This window comes from Microtus ochrogaster, chromosome 7 (assembly GCF_000317375.1).
Source record: "Microtus ochrogaster isolate Prairie Vole_2 chromosome 7, MicOch1.0, whole genome shotgun sequence".
In the NCBI taxonomy this organism is placed as follows: domain Eukaryota; kingdom Metazoa; phylum Chordata; class Mammalia; order Rodentia; family Cricetidae; genus Microtus; species Microtus ochrogaster.
The window spans coordinates 81,137,196-81,160,806 of record NC_022014.1 but is presented as its reverse complement, the minus strand read 5'-3'; the positions used below and the strand labels follow the sequence as shown (position 1 = coordinate 81,160,806).

Sequence of the window (23,611 nt, the reverse complement as noted above, 5' to 3'; positions counted from 1 at the left end):
GGGTAGCAGCCACAGCAGGTGAGGGGTGGGGGGAGTGGGAGACACACAAAGAGGATAGTGACATCACAGAGCGAGCGCTCAGGTCCCCTAATAGTGAGGGCTGGGGGTATGGCTTGGAGGGTAGGGTGCTGGCCTAGCATGCAGGGGACTCTGGGTTCAGTTTCCAGCAGTGGATAAACCAAGAGTGTCCTAGCGGTGTCCGCTGGTAATCCCAGCACCTGGGAAGCAGGAGCAGGAGGATCACAAGTTCAGGGTCACCCCTGGCTACTCAGCTGAGCATGCCCGAGACCCTGTCTCAATAAAAAACCAAGTTGAGTGATCTATACCGAGCATGTGTGTGGTGGCATGTGCCTTTGATCCCAGCCTTCAGGAAGCTGAGACAGGAGGATTGCCACCCGTCCAAAGACAGCCTGGGCTACCTAATAAGACCTTGTCTCAAAACATGTGTGCCAGTGCGCACACACACACACACACACACACACACACACACACACACACACACACTCGTGGGGCAGGAAGCAGTTTTGGCTTGCTACCCGACAAATGCCCTTATGGTTATGCTCGCCACACGGGCTCCTGCATCCTGGCGGTGATGCCCAGTGAAGGCAGGAGTAGCAAGGTGCCCAGTGGTCATCCAGTCTGATAGGGTGAACCTCCTTCCCCTGAGAGCTGGGCTGGAGCTCAGGGCCATTCCCAAGCTCCCCTCAGGCACAGCATGCAGTCAGCTCTCTCACCTGACGCTGCCCCCTAGTGGTCTTCCTTAGGCACGCACAGGGTGATGCTGGGGAGGGGGGCTTCTCTGGGACTGCGGTGCACTGTTCCCCCCCCCCAACAGGTACGACAGGCAGAAACTGACGCTGAAGGACGTCCACAACTGTCAGTATGTGGCTTGCATGAACCCTACGTCCGGCTCCTTCACCATCGACCCCAGACTCCAGGTAGGCAGAGGTCCAGCACCTTCAGCTCTGGCCCCGGATTAGGGCGTTAGCGCTGGGCTGCCCTGCTCCACAGATCTCACTAGCCTTGAGTATCAGGAATTGAGGGGAGCAGAAAGGACGAGAGGCCAGACAGCCCTCCTCATGACCCTGGAAGGCTGCCAGATGTGCCAGGAGTGGCGGTGCACACCTGTAATCCCAGCCCTTGGGACAAGGAAGAATTATGAGTTCAAGGCCAGGTGGGCTCCGTGGCCAGCAGTGTCTTGGAACACCTAAGGGGTTGAGGCTCTGAGGAACACTTGACTAACAGAGCACAGGGCGCAGGATCCCGGGTTTGGTCTCACAGGTGCCCAACTGCACCTGAATTTCAGGTAATTTACAAACATCTTTTTTTCTTTTTAATGATATATTTATTGTGTATACAGTGTTCCGCTTGCACGTGTGCCTTCAGGCCAGAAGAGGGCGCCAGATCTCATTATGGATGGTTGTGAGCCACAATGTGGTTGCTGGGAATTGAACTCAGGATCTTTGGAAGAGTATTCAGTGCTCTTAACCTCTGAGCTGTCTCTCCAGCCCGCAGATACCTTTTTATATATGACACTGGAGACAGACTTAAACCCCAAAGTTATTGTAGGGATGTCTGGGGCCCAGTTTTAGCAGGGTATCAAGTATTACATCTGCAGCTGTGCCCAGGCTGACCTTTCCAAATATCCAGAGTCACAGGGACCTGGGATATCCCCCCAGACCAGAGCTGTGCACAGGGACCTGGGAGACACCCCCAGACCTGGTGTGTTCCATGCTGTGCCTCTGGGAATATTTTCAGGACGATGTGCATGGCTGCTTCACATAGAATGGGTGTCTCGTGTGATTTTTCTATGCGTCTCTACTATGCCCCCCACCAAACATGTGGCAACAGGGTCCACTCTCTCCAGAGGGTTAGCCATGGCCTCCAGCTCATAGCTTGGCTCCCTAACAGAAGCCTGCGCTTGTCTGTGCAGCGCCACTTCTGTGTGTTCGCCGTGAGCTTCCCCGGGCAGGACGCCCTCATCACCATCTACAACACGATTCTGGCACAGCATCTGTCCTACCGCTCGACACCCATGGTGATCCAGAGACTGAGCAGCCATCTGGTGACTGCGGCCCTGGGTAAGCCAGCCGGTGAGACCCACCGCTTTACGAGCTGATGGGTCTTCCCAACCCCCCCCCCCCCCGCCTCCGTAAATATTTTATCTATCCTTTGGAATCGATCTTTTTTTTAAACGGTGCTATGTTGCAGACCGGAGAGACGTGAAATCCAATTGCCTGGGGGAGGGGAGTAGAGGAGGGGCAGTTCACAATGGCCGCGAGCGCCCGCCCTCCTCAGAGAGCTGCGCGGATTTCTTGGTTAAATCGTCACCCTTGCAGTCCATTTGCTTTAGAAACTTTAGGCCCTGCACTTCCTGAGGCCATTAAGAGTCGGTAAGAATCGATGTGCCTCTCTCCTGCAACAGCCTTGCACCAGAAAATTGCAGCGACGTTCCTTCCCACGGCCATTAAGTTTCATTACATCTTCAACCTCAGGGACCTCTCCAACATCTTCCAGGTACTGCTCCGTAGCTGTGCGTCACGTTGCCCGTGGCCACGTCCCTGGTCCATGGGGGCTCTCCTCCTCTGCGGTGCTCAGAAGGGAAAGGGAAATGAGTGTGGGCTGATGACAAGGGTGACACTAAGGATGGTGGGTGATGGAGATGGCAGCGATGGTGGTGGCGATGGTGGTGGTGGTGGTGATGGTGATGATGATGATGATGATGATATCGGTCACGTGACGGCAGGGATATGATGGTGGGGGTGGTGGGGACGGGCTGAAGATTACGAAGGATGTGATGATGACGGTGATGTCATAGTCCCTCATTTAGTGACTGCTCAGCCTGAACCAGGCATTAGACTTGGCCATTTATACACCCGCTGTCCCCTTAGCTCATGCCCTCCATCTGACAGATGGGAAATCTAAAGCTCAAGGCTAAATAGTGCTGGTCCCTTCCCACTCCAACCATTGGCTCAAAAGTCACAGCCTTGCAGAGGCCTCTGCGCACCCATGCCCCTCCCACTGTCCTGTGCGGCACTCACAGCACGGTGTACCATGTCCTGTTCTCTTCTCTGCTCAAATCTTCCCAGTGGGACACACGCCCCATAAACACAGGGACTGTCTTGCTACCATGATGGTCCCACAGCCCAGGGTGGGGACTTGGCAAACACCTGCCGAACCTGTCGAGGCTTGCCAGTACCCTCCCCTCCCCGGGCTGGACCCACACTGCCTGAACCTGAGCTGGGGTCTTTGAAAGCCTGGCCCTTGTCAATGTCCTCACCACCGCCACCTTGAATGCACCCAGTCACAATTTGCCTCTCTGTCCTTTCTCTCTACGATGCTCCTCATTAGAATATGGACCCCTAACCCTGCCCTGGGAGGAGACTCCCCAAGCCTCCCAGAACAGATACACTTTTCAGCCTCTGAACTGTGTGTGTGTATGACCCCCACAGTGAGTGGATTTCCTGGTCCCAAGCAGAAGCCATGAAGTAGCTAAGTGGATCATTCCCTAAGGACGTAGCCACTTTCCCCACATTCCTTCCAAAGGTGGTGCTTGACTTGCCCTCACAGCACAGGTGGAGCTGCTGGCTGTCCAGAGTGGGGGCAGAGCTGACCATGCGCCGTGTGTCTGGGGCAGGGCATCTCCATCCAGAGGTGGGTAGAGCTGACTATGCGCCGTGTGTCTGGGGCAGGGCATCTTATTCTCCACAGCAGAGATTCTGAAAAGCCCACTGGACCTTGTCCGCCTTTGGCTGCATGAGGCTGAGCGGGTGTATGGGGACAAGATGGTTGACGAGAAAGACCAGGAGACCTTGCGCAGAGTCACCATCGCATCTACCAAGAAATACTTTGATGTAAGTCGAGCTGCTTGGTTCCCTTGACATGCCCACATCCAGTTCAGTGTCCAGGGCTAAGGATGCCCACAGCATCCTCCAGGAAGACCCTTTGTTGGAGACAGGGAGACCCATGTAAGGACCCCAACATGTGGCAGTGGGTCCAATAAGAATAAGCCAGAGCTGGAGAAATGGCTCAGCGGTTCTCCCAGAGGACCTGGGTTCAATTTCTGGCACTCACAGGACAGCTCACAAACTCTAATAAGGAGGAAGGGGGGCAGGGAGGGAGGGAGGCAAAGAGGCAGGCAGGGAGGGAGGGAGGAAGGGAGGGAGGAAGGGAGGGAGGGAGGGGGAAACAGGGAAGGGAGGAGAGGAAGGGGGCGGGGAGGGAGAGGATGAATTAGCCATTTGGAGAGTGGTTTCCTGCCCTCCACCTGTATGGAGGGGGCACAGCTGCCTCAGTCCTTGTCATCCCCTGGCATGTCCCATATGTTTTTGTACCATCCATTCTTCTCCACGGACCACCCCACGGGGACGGAGCATCCAGTGGTCTGTAAAAGCTGACACAGTCATGGTTTGAATCACTGGAGATATGGCCTGGCCTCCTACAGGCCTCATGGGCGCCCCCTCGGTAGGCGTGGAGACCATTGTCAGGTATCTCCTGGATGGAGCAGGAGCAAAGCATCTTGTCTCTTGGCCCCAGGATCTCGGGGAGGAAAACTTATTCGCCAGACCCAACATCTTCTGCCACTTTGCCCAAGGGATCGGTGACCCCAAATACTGCCCCGTCACAGATGTGGCTCACCTGAACAAACTCCTCATGGACGTCCTGGACAGTTACAACGAAGTCAATGCAGTCATGAACCTGGTGAGAACACTAGTGATGGCCGGGGCGACAAGGGCCCCGGGACATAGATTCCCCCTCCTGGCTCGCTGTGCGGCGGTATTCCCTATCCACACAGAGACCTTCTGAGGTCTAAACGGCTGTGTTGTCTGTCCTAAATGTAATTTACAAACAAAGCCGGCTTTGAAACCACAGTGCAATGGGTACTAGCCATTAGGGCCTACCAGGGATTAGCGAGAGCCTGTGCTCTCCTCGGGGTTGGCCCCTGCAGGTGATTTCCTCTGAGCCACAAGTGGTCATGTGACCTTGGCGAGAGCCTGTGCCCTGCCCTCCACAGGGGCAACACAGGGGTGATCCCTCTAACCTCCCTCTCCAGGTGCTGTTTGAGGATGCCGTGGCACACATCTGTAAGATCAACCGTATCCTGGAGTCTCCTCGGGGAAACGCCCTGTTGGTGGGTGTGGGCGGCAGTGGGAAGCAAAGCCTGTCACGCCTGGCTGCCTACATCAGCGCCCTGGACGTCTTCCAGATCACCCTCAAGAAAGGCTATGGGGTCCCAGACCTCAAGGTGAGGGCTCCAAGGGAGGCAGGGCAAGGGCCCACTACGTCCCTTCCCAAAGAGAGGCCAACCAGGAGACACACCAGATGTCACCTGTGACTTGATCCTGTCAGAAAAGGCCAGGACACAGGTGACTGGTGCACAAGGCCAGTGACAAGATGAAGATGTGTGACTCAGTTTACCTAGTGTTTCACCTCGGTGTGGGAGAGCAGACTGGAGATGACATACAGAAATGCAGAGGTTAGATTCCCGCCTTGGTCACTGGGTGTACTCAGCTGTCCCCAGTTCTACAGGCTAAAGAATTCAGAGCCACCGCGCTCAGCGCTCAGCTTCTCGCTGCATGCCAGACCCCGACACGGCGGACAGCTCAGCCTGAATTGACCCAGTCCACATTAGTGAAGTAGGCCTGCCGTGCCCCAGGCATGCCTCTGGGCCTTCCATTGATTTCTCCTTCCCGAAAGTTGGTCCCCAGGGAGCGTGTGTGTGTGCCAGTCAAACACTATTAAGCCAGAACAAGTTATCGGAGTGCCGGGGAAGGAACCTGAGATTGATCAGCGTACACGGCACAGTCCTATCTGTGTTTGTGCTGGAGCTGCCTCTGCACGGGGCCTGGGAGATGCCAGACCTGCCCAGGGAATCCCTGGGGAGTCGTCTCCACGGCAAATGCCAAATGCCGCAGCCCCTGGCCTGGTTGCACAGGTCTGGAGCTTGGAGAACCCGGTTCCTGGGATCTGGGGTGCAGGTGAAGATCTGAAGGGCACAGGAGGCTCTGGTAGGGAGTGCAGGCCGGGAACCACCTCCTCCGGGCCAGCCTCCTACCGCTGGCCCTATTTCCTGGACTCTCTGGTCGATTCCATTGGCAGGACTAGCCAGCTCTAGCTTAGAATCCTAGTATAAAGGGACGGAGCCTCCTGCACAAGGCTTTTCTGCACCGTGGCTGCATGCAAGCATTTGTCCTCAGTGACATCACAGCAACTCAAGTGCTGCTTGGACCCCCCCTCCCTGCCACCCATCCCCAGGAGCCACCTGTTTTCCAAGGTTTTGTCCCATCCACCAGCCAACTCATGTTCTGTCCTTGTGGGGACTTTATTACCGAGTCTTCGCTTTAGAGCCGACAGTGGGTGCCCAGTATTTTACTCGTGGTCACCAGCCACCGCAGCACCGTAATTATGGTCTGGAAATCAGTCACCCCGCACCCATGATAAGCTAGCTTCCTTCCTCTCTAGACCCAGTTGGAAGAGTGAAGGAAAAGCTGGGTAAGGGGCCCCACATCGTAAGAGGGAAGTGGTCTCCTGAGTTCTTAAGCTGTCTTATACAGTGCTGGTGTGAGCGGGCGTGAGCTGGTGTGAATGGGAACGAGTGAGTGTGAACTGGGGTGACCAGGCGTGAGCTGGTGTGAATGGGAATGAGTGGGTGTGAACTGGGGTGACCGGGCATGAGCTGGTGTGAGTTGGTGTGAGCGCGCATGAGCTGGCGTGAGATGGGGTGAGCTGACGTGAGCAAGCATGAGCGGGTGTGAGTTGGTGTGAGCAGGCGTGAGTGGGGTGGGGGGGTGTTGAGTGGCTGTAAGCTGGCACGCATGCATTCATGATGCTTTACAACAGTCCTTTAAAGTGAGTCCTGGAAGTGGCAGGCACCTGCCAGAGGCTAAAGATGGAGGGGATTTAGGAGTGTATTTGGAAGCCCTTCACATAGAAACCGCTGGTCTTTGTCCCAGGAGGATGTACAAGCCAGGGAGGGACAAGCCTGCCACATCTTAGAACAGAGGAGAGTCACAGTAGACAGGCGCAGAGTGTGGCCCATGGGGAAGATGTGGCAGGCACACAGGAGATGGCCGGTGAACACGGCCCCCCTGGGGTTTGTAAGGGCTGCATGGAATGAGAGGGAGGTGGTCTCAGAGCTGAGTGTCGTGATGGTGGGCCAGAACAAGACACTGGACAAAGAGCAGAGATGGGGGACTGGGGTGGCTTCAGGTCAGTGTCCTTGGCTTCAAGGCCAAAGCTGCAGGGGTACGGTGCAGTTTGGCAGACAGCTGTTCTCCAGGGCCCTGGGATGGAGATGAGAGGGTTCCTCCAGGCTTCCGTGGCCCAACAGCTTTTCCAGAAGCTACCAACTTGACCTTAGCACTCAGTTAGCAGGGTCCTTGCTTTGTCCGCTGGCCTTGGCAATCCAACCATGGGCTGTGGAGGCAGCCCTGCCAGCAGCTCCTTCCTGCTTCCTGGGGTGACTCTGACCTCCCTGGCTGTCACAACAGCCCCCCCCCCAGGCTATTCCCAGGTCACTGCTGTGGAGAAACCCCTTGTAGCCTTGGCTTTTCCAAATCCAGAGGGTTTTTTCCTCCCTCACTTTCAAAAGAAAAATTAGCTTGCCTAAAATATGGAGTTTGAGACTTGCTTTTGACCACCAATCAACCCCAAAAGGGGAGCCTTGGTGATGTTTCCTTAAACTGGGAGACTTTGGCTCCTATGCAATGGGTGAGCTAAGCCACTTGGGTGGGGGGGGGGGCTTTTATGAACTTGTGTGAAACCTTTCAGAGAATTGCAGAGCCTTTGGAAAATGGGTAGGCTTTACTAAGGAAATTAGGCCAGGTGTGGTGGCTTCTACCTCTAACCCTCATACCAGAAGGCTAGAGACAGGAGGCCTGGGAGTTCCAAGCTATAGGGAGACCCAATCGCAAAAGAAAAAAAAATGCAGACAAACAAACAAAAAAACCCTGGCTGTAGCCCAGTGGTGTGTCATCTGCCAGATGCATCCAACACCGCAAGGCCCCTGGTCCCATCCCCAGCACAGTAAGAAAGAGAGGAGGGTGGGTTGGTGAGGTTTATCAAATTGACAGAGCTGCGGAATTTTGGAAGCGAGAGCCTCGGGTGAGAAAGGGCTCTATCAGGTTGCCTGTGGTTGATTGACCATTGATTCAGGAAGGCCCCCACCCCCACACCCACAGTGGTGATTTTCAGTGCTGTAAGAAAGCAGGCTGAAGCTGGGCAGCGGTGGTGGCACACACCTTTAATCCCAGTGCTTAGGAGGCAGAGGCAGGCCGATCTCTGAGTTTGAGGCCAGCCTGGTCTCCATAGTGAGTTCTAGGTCAGCCAGGGCTACGTAGTGAGACCCTGTTGAAAGAAAGAAAAGCAAGTGTGGTTGTCAGAAAGAAAATAGCCCACAAAGAGAGTGGTATCTACTAGGAGGCGTGATTTTGTTGAGGAAGTGCGTCATTGTAGGGGCGGGCTTTGAGTTCTGTGTTCAAGCTACTCCCAGGTCACAGTTCACTTCTGTTGCCTGCAAGATGGAGGACACTTGCCTGCTTCTCCAGCACCACATCTGCCTGCCCGCCTGCTACCATGTTGCACCGTAATGATACTGGACTAAACTTCTGACACTGTAAGCCAGCCCAATTAAAAATTTTTCCTTTGCAAGAATTTCCGTGGTTGGTTGTGTCTCTTCACAGCGACAGAAACCCTGACAAAGGCAGGCAGGCAGGCAGACAGGCAGACAGGCAGGTGGAGCAAGCCACAAGGAGCAAACCGGTAAGCAGCATTCCTCCATGCCTGGGGCTACAGCTCCTGGCCCTGGCTTCCTTTGGTGATGCAGTACAAGCTGAGAGCTGTAAGGGATGACAGACTCTTTCTTACCAAAACTGCTTTTTTGGGGTAAAGATCTTTCCCATGTAGCCCAGGCTGGCCTTGAACTCTCGGAGATTTACCTGCATCCAGCTCCTTAGTGCTGGAATTAACAGTGTGTGCCATGTTGCTTTCGGTCATGATGTCTTATCCCAGCCATAGAAATCTTAACTAAGACAGAAATTAGTTCCAGGCTGTAGGTATTGCTGTGACAGGCCTGTGTGGTGGGGGAGGGTTGTGGTGGGTTTGAACTTGGGGCTGGAGATGCATTGAGTGTTGAGAGCTCCGTGAGCAGTTTTGCGGGATCTTGGAAGATGAGCATTGCTGAGAGCAGTGCAGGCAATGGAGGCCTGGCTTGGGACATTTCAGAGGGAAGTTTGAGAGTCCCTTAAAGGCTTTACCAGAGCCCTTTGTGTGATAGTTTGAACTAAGGGCCTGTCAGCCTGTAGTGAAGAATCAACTATGATTAACAAGAGCCCAGGACTATTAAGGTGAAACCTTCACTGTGTGGTTGATGTCGTCCTGAAGAGAGACCTTCGCAGGGGTGCTCATTGCTGCTCAGCTGAGGCTGAAGAAGCAGCCGTGATTAAGGAGAGCCCAGCATCACTGAGGTGATGTCTTTGCAGTGATTCCTTAGGCTCAGCACACAGATGCCGTGGTTCAGAGGGGCCACAGCTGCGTCTCATGCTGGAAGCCAGACTTGGTAGTTAAGAGCCAGCCAGGTGGTGCTGGTTTTGAAGGCACGGGGAGGACGTGGAGAGCAGCTGAAGCTTGGCACTGTGCGGCAGGGCTGGAGTCCCCGAGGAGAGCCCTGGAGAGACTGGTTATTTCTCTAAACCCTCCTGGGGATATGGAAGGAGATTGCTGTAGTCAGGCCACGCTGGGGACTGGCCGCTCTTCCCAGCATTAGATCTGGAGGTGAATTAGTTTTACTGGGGCCTTCCTAGTTGAGGATTAATAACCTTCCACCTAGCATGCGCCCACCCAGCCATCACCAGGAAGTGGGGCTGATGGCTGCCCAGAGCATGGCAGGGTCCCCTTGAGATCTCAGGCTCCTGTGGGCGCCTGGAAAGTTGGCCCCACCTGTGCCTTTGCTGAGCGAGCATGAATGAGGTGTTCACTCCACTGTCCTTGTTCGATCCAGCTTGACCTGGCCACCCAGTACATCAAGGCCGCAGTGAAGAACGTGCCATCTGTGTTCCTGATGACGGACTCCCAAGTGGCCGAGGAGCAGTTCCTGGTCCTGATCAATGACCTGCTGGCCTCCGGGGAGATCCCGGGGCTGTTTGGGGAAGACGACCTGGAAAACATCATCTCCTCCATGCGGCCACAGGTGAAGTCCCTCGGCATGACCGACACCCGAGAGGCTTGCTGGAAATTCTTCATCGAGAAAGTGCGCAGGCAGCTGAAGGTAGGATTCCACCTGGACGGTTGCTTGGGGGCTCAGCCCTCTTCCCCCTGAGACCTGGGTCTTTCTCTGTAGACTTGGGACTCTTTCTTCCCAAGACGTGAAAGCCAATTGAGAAAGAGTGGTGGCAGTGGGGAGCAGCTGTGGAGCTAGGGCCAAGGTTCCTGGGGGCTAGAGGGAACCTTGTATAAACACAGACTTCAGAGTCTGAAAATAAACTGAATGCCTTGAGGGGCTGGAGAGCTGGCTCAGCAATTAAGAGCCCTGGCTGTTCTTCCAGAAGATCTGAGTTCAATTCCCAGAATCCACGTGGCTCACAACTGTCTGCAACTCCAGGGCATCTAGATCTTTCTTCCCTGGATGAAAGGCAGGCACTTGTTTTCTCTCTCTCTCTGTCTCTCTCTCTCCTCTCTCTCTCTCTTTCTCTCTCTCTCTCTCTCTTTCTCTCTCTGTCTTTCTCCCTCTCCCACTCTCCCATAAATAATAATTTTTTAAAAAAATTAAAGGGCACACCTTGAGGGGTGGGAAGATGGCTAGGGTGGGTAGAATCACTTGCCACATGAACCTAGTGACCTGAGTTCAATTCTTAGAACCAACAAGAAGGTGGAAGGAGAGGATCAGATGAACGAAGTTGTCCATGCACGTCATATACAAACTTATGTGTAGTCAGCATTTTCTCTGCCCCGCCAGCTAGCTCCCAGATAAACATGCGGAGGCTTGTCATAAGTACGAATGCTCGGCCTTAGCTGAGGCTTGTCCCGTTAGCTCTTTTAACCTAATTTAACCTGCTTCTATTCATCAGAACTTTCTTTCATCCTGTATGTTCTGCTTTCTTGCTTCCTCTGTGGCTGGCTGGCTGGCCGGCCAACCCCTGGCACATCTGTCCCTGGTGTTTCTTTTTTTCTCTTCCCCAGAGCCTAAATTCCTTCTACGTGTCTATCTCCTTGCCTGGAAGTCACCTATACCTCCTCCCTTGCTATTGACCATTCAGCTTTCTATTAGACTAACTAGGTGCCTTAGGCAGGCAAGATAAAACAGCAACACATCTTTACATAGTTAAACAAATGCAACACGTCTTTGCATAGTTAAACAAATGCAACACGTCTTTGCATAATTAAACAAATATTCAGCAACATTTCCCCTTAAATAAAAAGGTGTTAGCTTTTTTGAAAGATTTGTTTATTTTGTGTGTATGAGTTTTCTGTCTGCCTGTGCCCCTTTATGTTGGAAGAGAGCATAGATCTATCGATGGCTGTGAGCCACCATGTGGTTTCTAGAAACAAGCTCAGGTCCTCTGGAAGAGCAGCCAGTGCTCTTAACCTCTGAGCCATCTCTCCAGCCCCAAAAGGTTTTAGCTTTAACATAGTGAGTCTATATACAATAAAAACAATTATCAAGTAAGAATTATATTTATAATATCAAGTCCATTTTATTAGGCAAATTTAGAGAAAATGTTCTTTTATCTATCCTGTCCTGGTGTCTTTTCTCTTTCCCAAGCTTAAATTTCTCCTCCTACTTATTCTCCCTGCATGGAAGTCCTGCCTATACCCTCCCTTGCTATTGGCTATTTAGCTTTTTATTAGACCTATCAGGTTCCTTAGGCAAGGTAAAACAGCAGCGCATCTTTTACATTTGTTCAATTAAACAAATGCAACATATTTTGGGTTTTTTTTTTTTTTTTTTTTTTTTTTTTTTGGTTTTTCGAGACAGGGTTTCTCTGTGGTTTTGGAGCCTGTCCTGGAACTAGCTCTTTTAGACCAGGCTGGTCTCGAACTCACAGAGATCCGCCTGCCTCTGCCTCCCAAGTGCTGGGATTAAAGGCGTGCGCCACCACCGCCTGACTTAATGCAACATATCTTTACATAGTTAAACTAATATTCTGCAACATAAACAAATGCAATATATTTTTGCATAGCTAAACAAATATTCTGTAACACATATGCACGATAATAAATAAAAATTTTAGAGCAAAAAGCAACCCTTGACCTCAAACATTACCTGGAGAAAAGCAAGCTAAACTCACTTATACCAAAGGCACCTGAGAACGTTTGACTGCTCCTCAGAGTTCAGCTGGAGTGAGCCAACCCCACTGCCATGCTGAGTATCTGTGGTCATGTGCTCCCCACTGATGTAGTAAGACAGTGTCCCCTGTGCCCCTCTCTGGCTCACACAGTCTTGTTAGCAGACACGTTGCTGGTGGGACTTGAGCTCCTGATGGCTGCAGCCTGCCCTCACTACCTGTTAAGGCTCAGGCATCATCTCTAGAGACAGCAGGAAGTCAAGATATTCTACAGATCTACCTACCCCCTTCTGTCCCATTGCTATGCCTCTGAAACACAAGGTCAGAGTGAGCAGAGGGGAGCCTGGGACTCTGTGAGAAGTCCCCATCCATCAGGAGAGCCTGGGACATTTCTCTACAGCTCCCCTCCATTTTCCAGGGAGGCCCAGGAAACCAGGGCCCCATTTGGAAGTCAGCCTTCAGGGCCTGCAGGCCATGCTACATGCCTAGCTGGATTCAGAAGAAATCACCACCTCCCAGTTGTCTGTCCTCATCTGCCTAGAGCAGGGCCATTCCGCACCCCTTCCTCATCCAGCTAGGTGTGGGGCTGCCTTGTACTTCACAGCACAACACAGAGCTGTGAACCTGAACTGGTTCACTGAGGTACCCAGCCACTCTCGGAGCTCTGCAGGAGTGGCCCCCACCCGTGGACACTGAGACCTGGAGAGCACCGCACTTCCAGAGGGGCCATCTGCCAAAATGACACATCTAACCTCAGCAGCAACAACCCCCCCACAGATGTTTGCTTTGTCCCACATCCAGGTGATTCTGTGTTTCTCCCCCGTGGGCTCCATCCTGCGTGTGCGAGCCCGGAAGTTCCCTGCCGTGGTCAACTGCACAGCCATCAACTGGTTCCACGAGTGGCCAGAAGACGCCCTGGTGTCCGTGAGTGCTCGCTTCCTGCAAGAGACAGAGGGCATCCAGGTGAGGAAACACACACCCAGATGCTGGCTTTAGTCCCTGGCACAGGTGTCCCTTCAAAGCAGGAATGACCCTGGGTGCTGGCAGAGCTGCAACATAGGCGAGCACCTTTTCAAATCAACCAAGACGGAAACAGAGGCCTCTGGACCATTTGTGAGGCAGAGACTCCAATGGTTCATCCTCAGGAAGGATAGCAAATGCCAGGGAGTCACCAGGCTCAGGGATCCAGTGTAGGAATTACCTGGCAATGTTTGCTGATACAACTAGCATAGGAAAGCTTTTCTCTTGTGAGATGGAGACAGGAGGCTCAGGAGTTGTAAGGCCCAGCCTCAGCTAGGCAGCAACTCTGAGCCCAGCCTGGGCTACATGTCTCACATAACAAAAACAAAACCCAACAATCTCATCTCTGCTCTTTCCCAGTATACAAGCGTATGAATGCATGGGAATGTGTACACACGTGTGTCAAAATGATAGGCTCTGCTGCTCCCAGACCCTAGATCACTTGTTATAAAGTTACTAATGATAGGCTCTGCTGGGTCCCAGACCCTAGATCACTTGTTACAAAGTTACTAACGATAAGCTCTGCTGCTCCCAGACCCTAGATCACTTGTTACAAAGTTACTAACGATAGGCTCTGCTGCTCCCAGACACTAGATCATTTGCTACAAACTCTACTGGTCCCAGACACTAAATCACTTGCTACAAAGTTACTAATGATGGGCTCTACTGGTCCCAGACAAATCACTTGTTACAAAGTTACTAATGATAGACTTTGCTGTTAGATAAAGTCACCTGACATTTTACCAAGCTCAAGGAGCATTGCTCTCCTGGAGCATCTTTTTAGCTCTTTTTCTCTCCTTTTCTTTAAAATAATTAGTTAGCTTTGTGCATGTGCATGCATGCATGCGAGTGTATATGTATGTATGTGAGTATGCATGTGAGTGTTTGAACACACATGCCACAGAGAAGGTATGGAGGTCAGAGGAAACTTGAGGGTGAGCCCCAGAGGACTGAATTCAGTCTTTCAGGCTTGGTAGCAGTTAGCTTTACCCACTGAACCATTTTGACAACCGTGTGTGTGTGTTTGTGTGTGTGTGTGTGTGTGTGTGTGTGTCTGTACGTGTGTACGTGTGTACGTGTGTGTACACGTACGTGTGTACGTGTGTGTGTGCATGTGTACATGCCCACATGTGTAAACCAGAGGACTACCTTGGGTGCCATCCTCAGGAACATGATCTACTTCCTTTGAGAAAGGGTCTCTCACTGCCTTTGAGCTTGCTGATCATCTAGAACAGCGGTTCTCAACCTGTGGGTTGCAACTTCTTTGGGGTTGAATGACCCCTTCCCAGGGGTTGCCTAAGATCATTGGCGATATCAGGTATTTATAACAGTAGCAAAATTACAGATATGAAGTAGCAACAAAAGTAATTTTCTGGTTGGGGTCACCACCACAAGGAACTGTATTAAAGGGCCACAGACTTAGGAAGGTTGAGGACACTGCTCTAGAGTCTGGCTGGGCAGCAAGACCCAGGGATGTTCCTGTCTCCATCTCCCCAGGCCTGGGATGATGGATGTTCCTATCTCCGTCTTCCCAGGCCTGGGATGGCAAACGTGAGCCACCACACTAGGTTTTAAGTGGGTTCTGGAGCTCGATGGAACTCAACTCCTCATGTTTGCGGTCACTTCACTGACGAGCATCTCCTCAGCCCCTCTCTTGTATCTCTCAACACCTGAGACAGGTCAGGCCTTGGTACATCTTATCCAGGGTCTGAATGTATATGCTGGAGCCTGCAGTGGCCCCTCTTCTCCTAGGCCCTGCAGGGTGAGGTTGGGGCCCCAGGAGGAGTGGGTGTGTTGTCTTGGCCCCCGGATGACCAGCCCCAACCATCTCATCTGTCCTGGTTTGCAGCCTGAGGTGAAGACCTCCATCAGTCTCTTCATGGCCTACGTGCACACCACCGTCAACGAGATGTCCAAGATGTACCTGGCGACGGAGAGGCGCTACAACTATACCACACCCAAGACTTTCCTGGAGCAGATCAAACTCTACCAGAACCTGCTGGCCAAGAAGAGGATGGAGCTGGTTGCCAAAATTGAGCGGCTGGAGAATGGGCTTATGAAGCTGCAGAGCACGGCTTCTCAGGTAGGAGTCAAATGTCTGGGCTGCATGCTGTAGAGCCTTCTCACTGTAACAGGCTCCCAAGGCGGCAACAGCACACATGGGATATAGTCATACGTGGGGCTGGACATCCCAGGCCATGGGATGAGCCTGACTCCAGTCTTTGAGAAGCAGAGAACAGGGGTGTAATCTAATTGGAAACAGCGGGTGTGAAATGCTTCAACAGCATCAGCACTGAAGCGGGCACCCCACACGTGTGATGGAGGTGTCTTAGGGTTTTTATTGTTGTGAGGAGATACCATGACCACTGCAACTCTTTTCTCAAAGAAAACAATTAAGTTTGTGGCTTCCAGTTTTCAAGGTTTAGTCTGTTCTCATCATGACAGAGCATGGTGGTGTGCAGGCAGATGTGGAGCCAGCTGCCATCTTGACCAGAAGGCAGCGGGGAGTTGACTGACTGTCACACTGAAACTTGAGAAAAGAGACCTCAAAACTCACCCCCACAGCCACACACTTCCCCAAATATTCCTCCGAATAGTGCCACTCCCTTTGGGGAACATTTTCTTTCAAACCACCATGTGAAGGCATTGTGCTTATATCCAGGGAAGCCTGCATCTCAGTTCAGGACAGCCCATGAAACTGCAGCTATTGGGGGCTGGAGAGATGGCTCAGCAGTTAAGAGCATTGCCTGCTCTTCCAAAGGTCCTGAGTCCATGAAAATGCAGCTGTTTCTGCATGCCACTCATACCGGATGCCTGCTCACAGGCTTTCTACAAACTTTTCTTTCATGCTGAGTTGATTTTTGAGGTTTCTGCCTGGTGTTCAGTTACTGCACCTCCACAGCCTCCTGCCCATGATTCCCAGGGGGCCCAGCCTCCTCTTCCCTATGATGCTGGGCCAAGATGAGCCTCTCCACCAGCTCTCTGGAGGTTTTGGTCCCCAGTCTCCATTTCTTTCCTACCCTTCTATAAACTTGCTGGACCGTAAACCCCCCACCCCACTCCCACCTCAAGACCTTCAACAATTTCTCAACTGGAAATTTTTATTAAGGGGACACTTTGTAGTCCTTTCTGGCCTGGAACTCACTATGTAGACCAGGCTAACCTTAAACTTTTGGCAATCCCCCTGCTTCTGCCTCCCAAGTGCTTGGCTCACATACTTGTTCACTTCCCAGCACCCAGTTCAGCTGACATTTTTAAAATCTGGTCACCTTAACTCCTAGCACACTAGGAATGTTCTTAAATATGTGGTTTCATGTATACACTTGGTGCTCAGCATAAACTTTCCTTTGACATATTCAAAAGACTCCTGAGTCGCTGGGAGTTGGGAGCCACCAAGGCTGTTCTGAATCCAAGGCAGCCACCAACCGTGGCCAGCAGCATGTACCGTCCTCAGCAGGCTCCTGCCCTCTCCTGCCTCCTTCCTCCCCAGGTGGACGACCTCAAGGCCAAGCTGGCGGTTCAGGAGGCCGAGCTGAAACAGAAGAACGAGAATGCTGACAAGCTGATCCAGGTGGTGGGCGTGGAGACTGAAAAGGTCAGCAAGGAGAAGGCCATCGCGGACGAGGAGGAAATCAAAGTCGAGGTCATCAACAAGGTGGGTCTCAGGGCCTCCCTGATGTGTCAGACAGCAACCCACAGATGGGACTCAGGCTGAGACATTCGTACAAGAACAAACCTCCCCACCTCGGGCGCCTGGGAAAGGAAGCCCCACCCTCGTGCAGGCTGGGTTCTAAGAGAAAGCCCACAGCCAGCCAAGCTCCTTACAGAGAGCCCCTCCGTTGAGCATCTCCAGAAGCTGCTGCTGCCCAGTCCAGCTGGCTCTGCCGGACGGCCCCACCTCACCTCCTCTGTTGTACCGTTGTTTTATGCGTGTTCTGGTTTTGGTGAACCTGGAGGCTGACATGCTAACCCAGCAGAGCTGACCCATGGAGTCACATCCCCAACCCTCTTCTGATTCTGTATTCTGAGGCAGGCTCTCACTAAGTTGCCCGTGCCGGCCTTGAACGTACAACACGCCTGCCTCAGCATCTCAAGTAGCTGAGAGTGCAGACCCGTGTCACTGGACCTGGCTTGCCTCTGCATCTTAATAGAATGCTGTGTCCCTTGAGGGTGTGAGGGTCAAGGTGACACCACCCGATTACCGGTCCCTGTGCTGTGGCTTCTGCTCTGGGCCCCTTGTGCAGCCAGTAGTCAGGTAGAAACAGTTGCTTAGGGAGTGTCCTCAAGCCCATATCTGGACAGTGGATAAATTAAGTCCCCACAGTTACCTCCCACTCTCTCTAGAATGGCAGCCAGGAGCCTTTCACACCCTGGGCTCGTAGCTTCTCCCCTAGACCAGCCAGTTAGGGCCTGAGTAGTTCCCGCCTAGTGCTGGGCAGGGAGGAGACCCAGGCTGGGCTGGCCAGGAACTGGGTCCCTGATCTCCTTTTAACCTGCAGAGCCACAAGTCTGTGAGGGAGATGGGGAAACTGAGGCTCAGGGTGGTTCCATAACTTCCTTGGCTCCTGAACTAGCATTTGACATAGGCTCCAAAGCCAAAGACCTTGTTGACCCTGTTTCTTGGTGACATCATGTAATTAATGTCCCAGCACTTTCCACTCCCTAGCTCTCCATCCACAAATGCCCCGCATGGGGAGCTTTAGAAAAAAACTAGGGGTTACCCCCTCCCACCACTGATCTTTGCCCCGCCAGCCCTTTTCCTTAGTTATGCCCCATGGATGTCCCTAAAGGATCCTTAGGGAGGAAAGACTGTCCTTTGTCCTTCCCCTGGGGCCCAGCAACACACACAGGGCCTGGTGACTGCTCCCCACCACCACCCAGCTGCTGCTCCTGAACAAAGACACCAAGTCACTCTGACCTCTGAACTTACAAAAAGTCTAAGGGTCCTTTGCAACTGAGAAAGCAAAGGCGTGCCCCCACGAGCGGGTGAACGCTCACAGGCACAAATGAATTAGCACTGACACTCATAAGTGAGCAAGCACTGGCACATGCCCACGAGTGCTCCCACAAGTTGAATGCTTGCTCACTCACGTGAATGAGAGGGACGGGTGACATGTTCTGAGATGCCCTGTTCTGGAAGGATCGCACAATATGACCTCAAAGTGACGAGGGAGAGGGAAGTTGGAGCTGATAGAGGGGCCCAATCCCCACTGAGCATCCATATCTCTCTGCACATGGTTGGTCTCATCTGAGGGCAAGAGGCAGGGACCAAGGAGGCAAGGCGGAGGAGGCGGGTATTATAAATGAGCATACAGAGACACCAGTGATCAGGGTATCCAGCAAAGACAATAGATACGTGGTGTCTGCTGGCAGGAACTCAACCACTGGGGCTTGGCTGTAGCTTGGAGAAAAAGTTCCCCTCTTTCTCCTATTCCCCTGCCTACCCTTCTCAGGTGAGTTTGTGAGAGGCTGGCTGGATGAATGGGTGGGTGTGGCCAAGTGGGCGGTTAGGTAGGTAGGCAGGTGGTGGATGGGTGGGTGGATGCACAAATGGATGAACGGGTGGGTGGGTGGATAGATGGATGGGTGGATGTGTGGGTGGGTGGGTTGAAGGACAAGTGGATGGATGGACAGATGGACAAATGGATGGGTGGGTGGACAGGTGGATGGACGTGTGGACGGGTGGGTGGATGGATGGATGTTTGAACAGCCTACACTGAACTTTCCTGTTTGTCTGCCTTCTAGAATGTCACTGAGAAACAGAAGGCCTGTGAAACAGACCTGGCCAAGGCAGAGCCAGCCCTATTGGCTGCACAGGAGGCCCTGGATACTTTGAACAAGGTGACACAGGGAGTGGAAAGGAAGTCAAAGGAGCAGGGGTGGCCAAGTGGGGTCCGTGGTGACACTCAGTGTGCTGGTCTCTGTAGAACAACCTGACTGAGCTGAAGTCCTTCGGCTCCCCACCGGATGCTGTGGTCAATGTCACAGCTGCCGTCATGATCCTGACGGCACCTGGGGGCAAGATCCCCAAGGACAAGAGCTGGAAGGCTGCAAAGATCATGATGGGCAAGGTGGACACCTTCCTAGACTCCCTGAAGAAGTTCGACAAGGAGCACATTCCTGAGGCCTGTCTGAAGGCCTTCAAGTGAGCCCGGGGCAGGGTCGGGCTGCACCCGGCAAGTGATTTTACCTGCTGAGACTTTGCCCCAGTGAGAGGCCAAACTTTTTTTTTCTTTTGGTTTTTCGAGACAGGGTTCTTCAGTAGCTTTAGAGCCTGTCCTGGAACTAGCTCTTGTAGACTAAGCTGGCCTCGAACTCACAGAGATCCTCCTGCCTTTGCCACTTGAGTGCTGGGATTAAAGGCATGTGCCAAGCTTTTATGCTCCTTTTTCTTCTTTTTTGTACCAATTAAAGTACTCAGCAAAGGGAGGGCGCTAGAGCAGGCACTCCACAGGGAAGGTGCTCACTGTACAAAATATGCAGACCTGAGTTTAATCCCAGAGCCTAAATAGAAAGCCGTGTGTGGTGCTGCGCGCTTGTAATTCCCAGACTCACCGATCAGCCGGCCTGGCTGCCAGAGGCTTGAGGCGATTAGAGGCTCTGTCTCAGAAACAAGGAGGATGGTGACTTACCGAGGTGCCACCCCTGAGGTATAGGTTGACCTCTGACCTGTACGCACACACAGGTACACAAAATGCCCATATCGCAAGAGCACCTACAATACACCACAAGGATTAAAAGAAAGAAGGAATATTGATGTTTCCCGGTGCTGCTGTGCTGACCATGGCTAGCAGAGCCAGCCACGGGGACCGGGGACTAGGGCTCCTGTCCTGTTGCAGCCCTGCTCGACGCCCGGGATTTCCTTCCAGGCCCTACCAAGGCAACCCCACCTTTGACCCCGAGTTCATCCGCTCCAAGTCCACGGCTGCTGCTGGCCTGTGCTCCTGGTGCATCAACATCGTGCGCTTCTATGAGGTCTACTGCGACGTGGCCCCCAAGAGGCAGGCCCTGGAGGAGGCCAATGCTGAGCTGGCTGAAGCTCAGGAGAAGCTGTCCCGGATCAAAAACAAGATTGCGGTGAGCGCCCTCGAGCCCGTGGTCCCTGTTAGACACCGCGCCACCTACTCCCTGCCAGTCAGGTTTCTGTTTAAAACACACTGGCAGGGCCTGCAGTCGTGAGAAACCACTGACGGTGGTACCACGGAGCATGCCAGGGGGACTGTCAGGGATGCTTGGGCCATCAGGCCCTGAGCTTGGGGGAGCTTGGGAACATCTCCCAACTTGGTTTTTCAGGAACTCAATGCCAACCTGAGCAACCTGACTTCAGCATTTGAGAAAGCAACAGCTGAGAAAATCAAGTGCCAGCAGGAGGCCGATGCCACCAACAGGGTGATCTCCTTGGCTAACAGGTAGTTTTTGCCGTGGCCACACCTCCTATCTCCCAGATCCACAACCCCCGCCCCCCCAAATGTCTCAGAAGAAGACAGAATTCCCAGTTAACTCAGGCCTGCCCAGAACACAGTCCAGAGCCACCTGCTCTCAGACAGCGCTTGTCCTTGGTGTCCCTGGGGACTGACCTCCAGACCTCCCGGGAATACCAAACCCCACCTCAGCTGAACTGATCTTCAGGCTGTAACTATGTAAGAGGGGCCGAGAAAGCTATGGTGGACAGCTCACACACGGCTGACATTCACACTTGGACCAGAGGAGAACCTCACTAAAGCTCTCCCCTCACCTGCAACTCACTCAGGACATCTCCTGCTCCCTACAACTGACACCTCCCCTCACCCCGCCCCTAGTACAGACTAGGAGTCAAATGGCCTGCTCTGTTCAGGACTGGCAGGCGCAGGTGCCGTGTTTCTCCCACAGACAGTGGCTCTGGCTGCTGTACCATAAGCCACCCACACAGCGGCCACTCCACAGGCCACGTGCCGTACTCGAGGTCTGTGCACACTCACGTTTGACATTATGCACTGCCACAGCTTTGGATGGCAGACAATGCTGGTCCCAGGAATCAAATGCAGCCCGCCTTGGTGCTTTGCACACTCAGGAGCCCCCACGGGAAGGTGCAGCAGTGTGAGGGAAACTGACTTGATACCCAGTATCGAAATCATTGTCACGTTCCCATGTGGTCTGTGGAGAGCTACCAGCAGGCTACCTTGTTGCTCCCTTCCCCGGAAACCCAGTGTGGTTCTGCTGTTGGTGAGACCAGGTCTCGTGTAGCCTAGGCTAGCCTCAAACTTCCGCTTGTCAGAGGATGACCTTGAACTTCCTTCTGATGCCCCTGCCTCTAATCCGCCAGTGCTGGTTACAGGCATATGCCACCGTATTTGATTTATGCAGTCCCAAGGATTGAACCTAGGGCCTGTGTGTGCTAGGCCACTTTTCTCCCCATTGAACCATAGACACGGATCTGTTGTTTTACTTTGAGATAGTCTCACTATGTCGCCAAGGTTGGCCTTGAACTTTCAGTGATCCTCCTGACTTTCCCTCCCAAAGGCTGGGAATACAGGTGTTTACCCACCACGCCACCATGCAAGTCCTTAGCGACCGCATATGGTTCACAGCTCCATGGTGGACAGCCGGCTCTGGGGTTTGAGTGACAGAGTCCACTCTCTGGCTACCTGCTTTCTTATGTTCTCCCAACCTGGGGGCTGGCAGCTGTTGATCAGCGGTCAGCATGATTCAGGAGCTGGCGGGGAAGGGGATGGGGAGTCCCAGGTCACCTTAGCTGATGGCTCAGGTGCACCCTCACCATCTGTTCAAGAGGGGAAGCAAGGCCACTGGGCATGGAACCTACACACAGCATTAACTTGGGTCAGCACTGGAGACCCACAGGGCACCAGTTAGGACTAGGTACCAGTCCCCCAGCTGGTAACCTAGGCAGCACCATACACCCCACCCCTACAAGGCCAGCAGCCGTCTGGATGATACATGGTCCTGTAGTCACCATGTTCTCAAACAGACTCCGGTGCCTGCTGGCCAAGTGTGCCAGCAGGGCACAGTGGCATGGCATGGTGACGGGATGCAGTCACAAGTGGCCTGGGCAGAGGGCATGAGGTCACATTCAGCATCCCCAAGTGGCACCGAAAATGTGCTGTTTTTGTTTTCTGTGAATTCCCTTGAGAGCGTCCTACTGCAGAATGGAGCAAGCACCTGCAACATTGTAAGTGAGCATCCGCAGCAACATTGTATGGGCTCCGTCTGTCCCAGGCCACTTTGCTGTCCATACAAGTCCACTCGACAGTTTGTCTGCACTGACAGGCCATTAGATAAGCGCCCCAGGCTCTCCAGCTCACTCAGGCACTCCCCCTGTTCCCTGGACTCTTGCAGGCTTGTGGGAGGCCTGGCTTCGGAAAATGTGCGCTGGGCTGAGTCGGTAGAGAACTTCAGGTGTCAGGGGGTCACCCTGTGTGGAGACGTCCTGCTCATCTCTGCCTTTGTCTCCTACGTGGGCTACTTCACCAAGAAGTACCGGAATGAGCTGATGGAAAAATTCTGGATCCCTTACATAAATCAATTAAAGGTAAGAAGTACCGTGGTGGTTATGACTCAAAGAGACTCGGGGGCTCCCCCAGGGCAGCCACAGCCGAACTGCATCCTCACTGGGGCGCAGCCTGCCTCATTTGCTGGGATTGACATCACTTCTGGCATGCCACAAGGCTGCTTCTACAGTGTAAGGGCCGCCTCCTCCACGGCCTTGCTCTTCAGAGCATGTGGCCAGTACCAACTTGAGAACACGGGCAGGAAGTGAGCAGGGGAGAGACGGCTCAGTCAGTAAAGTGTTGGTTGCAGAGACATGGAGACCTGAATCTAGATCCCTGAGACCCACAGTTTAAGATAAAACCAGGCACGGCAGCAAGCACCTGTAACTCCACGTGCTGGCATGGGGTGTGGGGGTGAAAACGTTCCTGGGGCTTGCTGGCCATCCAGACTCACCAAATAGGTGAGCTCCAGGTTCGGTAAAAGCCCCTCTCTCAAAACATAAGCCACAGTGTGCCTGGGGAGATAGCGCCATGGTTGAGAGCACTTGCTACTCTCCCAGAGGACCTGGGTTTGGTTCTCAGTACCCACGTGGCGGCTCATAACCACCTACAACTCCAGTTCCAGGGGATCTCATGCCCTCTTCCATCCTCTGAGGTCACGTGCCTACTCGTGGTGCGTATCAACAAACAGGCAATGCACTATACACATAAAATACACATAATATACACTATACACATAATATACACTATACACATAAAATACACATAATATACACTACACACATAAAATACACATAATATACACTACACACATAAAATACACAT

General features: G+C 53.0%; 1 protein-coding gene across 2 annotated transcripts in view; it reads left to right on the top strand.

Annotated features, from left to right (window-relative positions):
* Dnah17 (dynein axonemal heavy chain 17) overlaps window positions 1-23,611 on the top strand; it is a 106,649-nt gene that overhangs the window by 59,337 nt on the left and 23,701 nt on the right. For both annotated transcript variants that reach the window (XM_005350806.2, XM_005350807.2), the window contains exons 48-62: window positions 836-938; window positions 1,934-2,081; window positions 2,426-2,517; window positions 3,693-3,854; window positions 4,537-4,701; window positions 5,054-5,245; window positions 9,998-10,264; window positions 13,083-13,244; window positions 15,151-15,384; window positions 16,792-16,956; window positions 19,047-19,142; window positions 19,229-19,446; window positions 20,171-20,378; window positions 20,595-20,710; window positions 22,635-22,827. In XM_005350806.2, coding sequence (XP_005350863.1) covers window positions 836-938; window positions 1,934-2,081; window positions 2,426-2,517; window positions 3,693-3,854; window positions 4,537-4,701; window positions 5,054-5,245; window positions 9,998-10,264; window positions 13,083-13,244; window positions 15,151-15,384; window positions 16,792-16,956; window positions 19,047-19,142; window positions 19,229-19,446; window positions 20,171-20,378; window positions 20,595-20,710; window positions 22,635-22,827 — 2,521 coding nt within the window. The remainder of the gene's footprint in view (window positions 1-835; window positions 939-1,933; window positions 2,082-2,425; window positions 2,518-3,692; window positions 3,855-4,536; window positions 4,702-5,053; window positions 5,246-9,997; window positions 10,265-13,082; window positions 13,245-15,150; window positions 15,385-16,791; window positions 16,957-19,046; window positions 19,143-19,228; window positions 19,447-20,170; window positions 20,379-20,594; window positions 20,711-22,634; window positions 22,828-23,611) is intronic.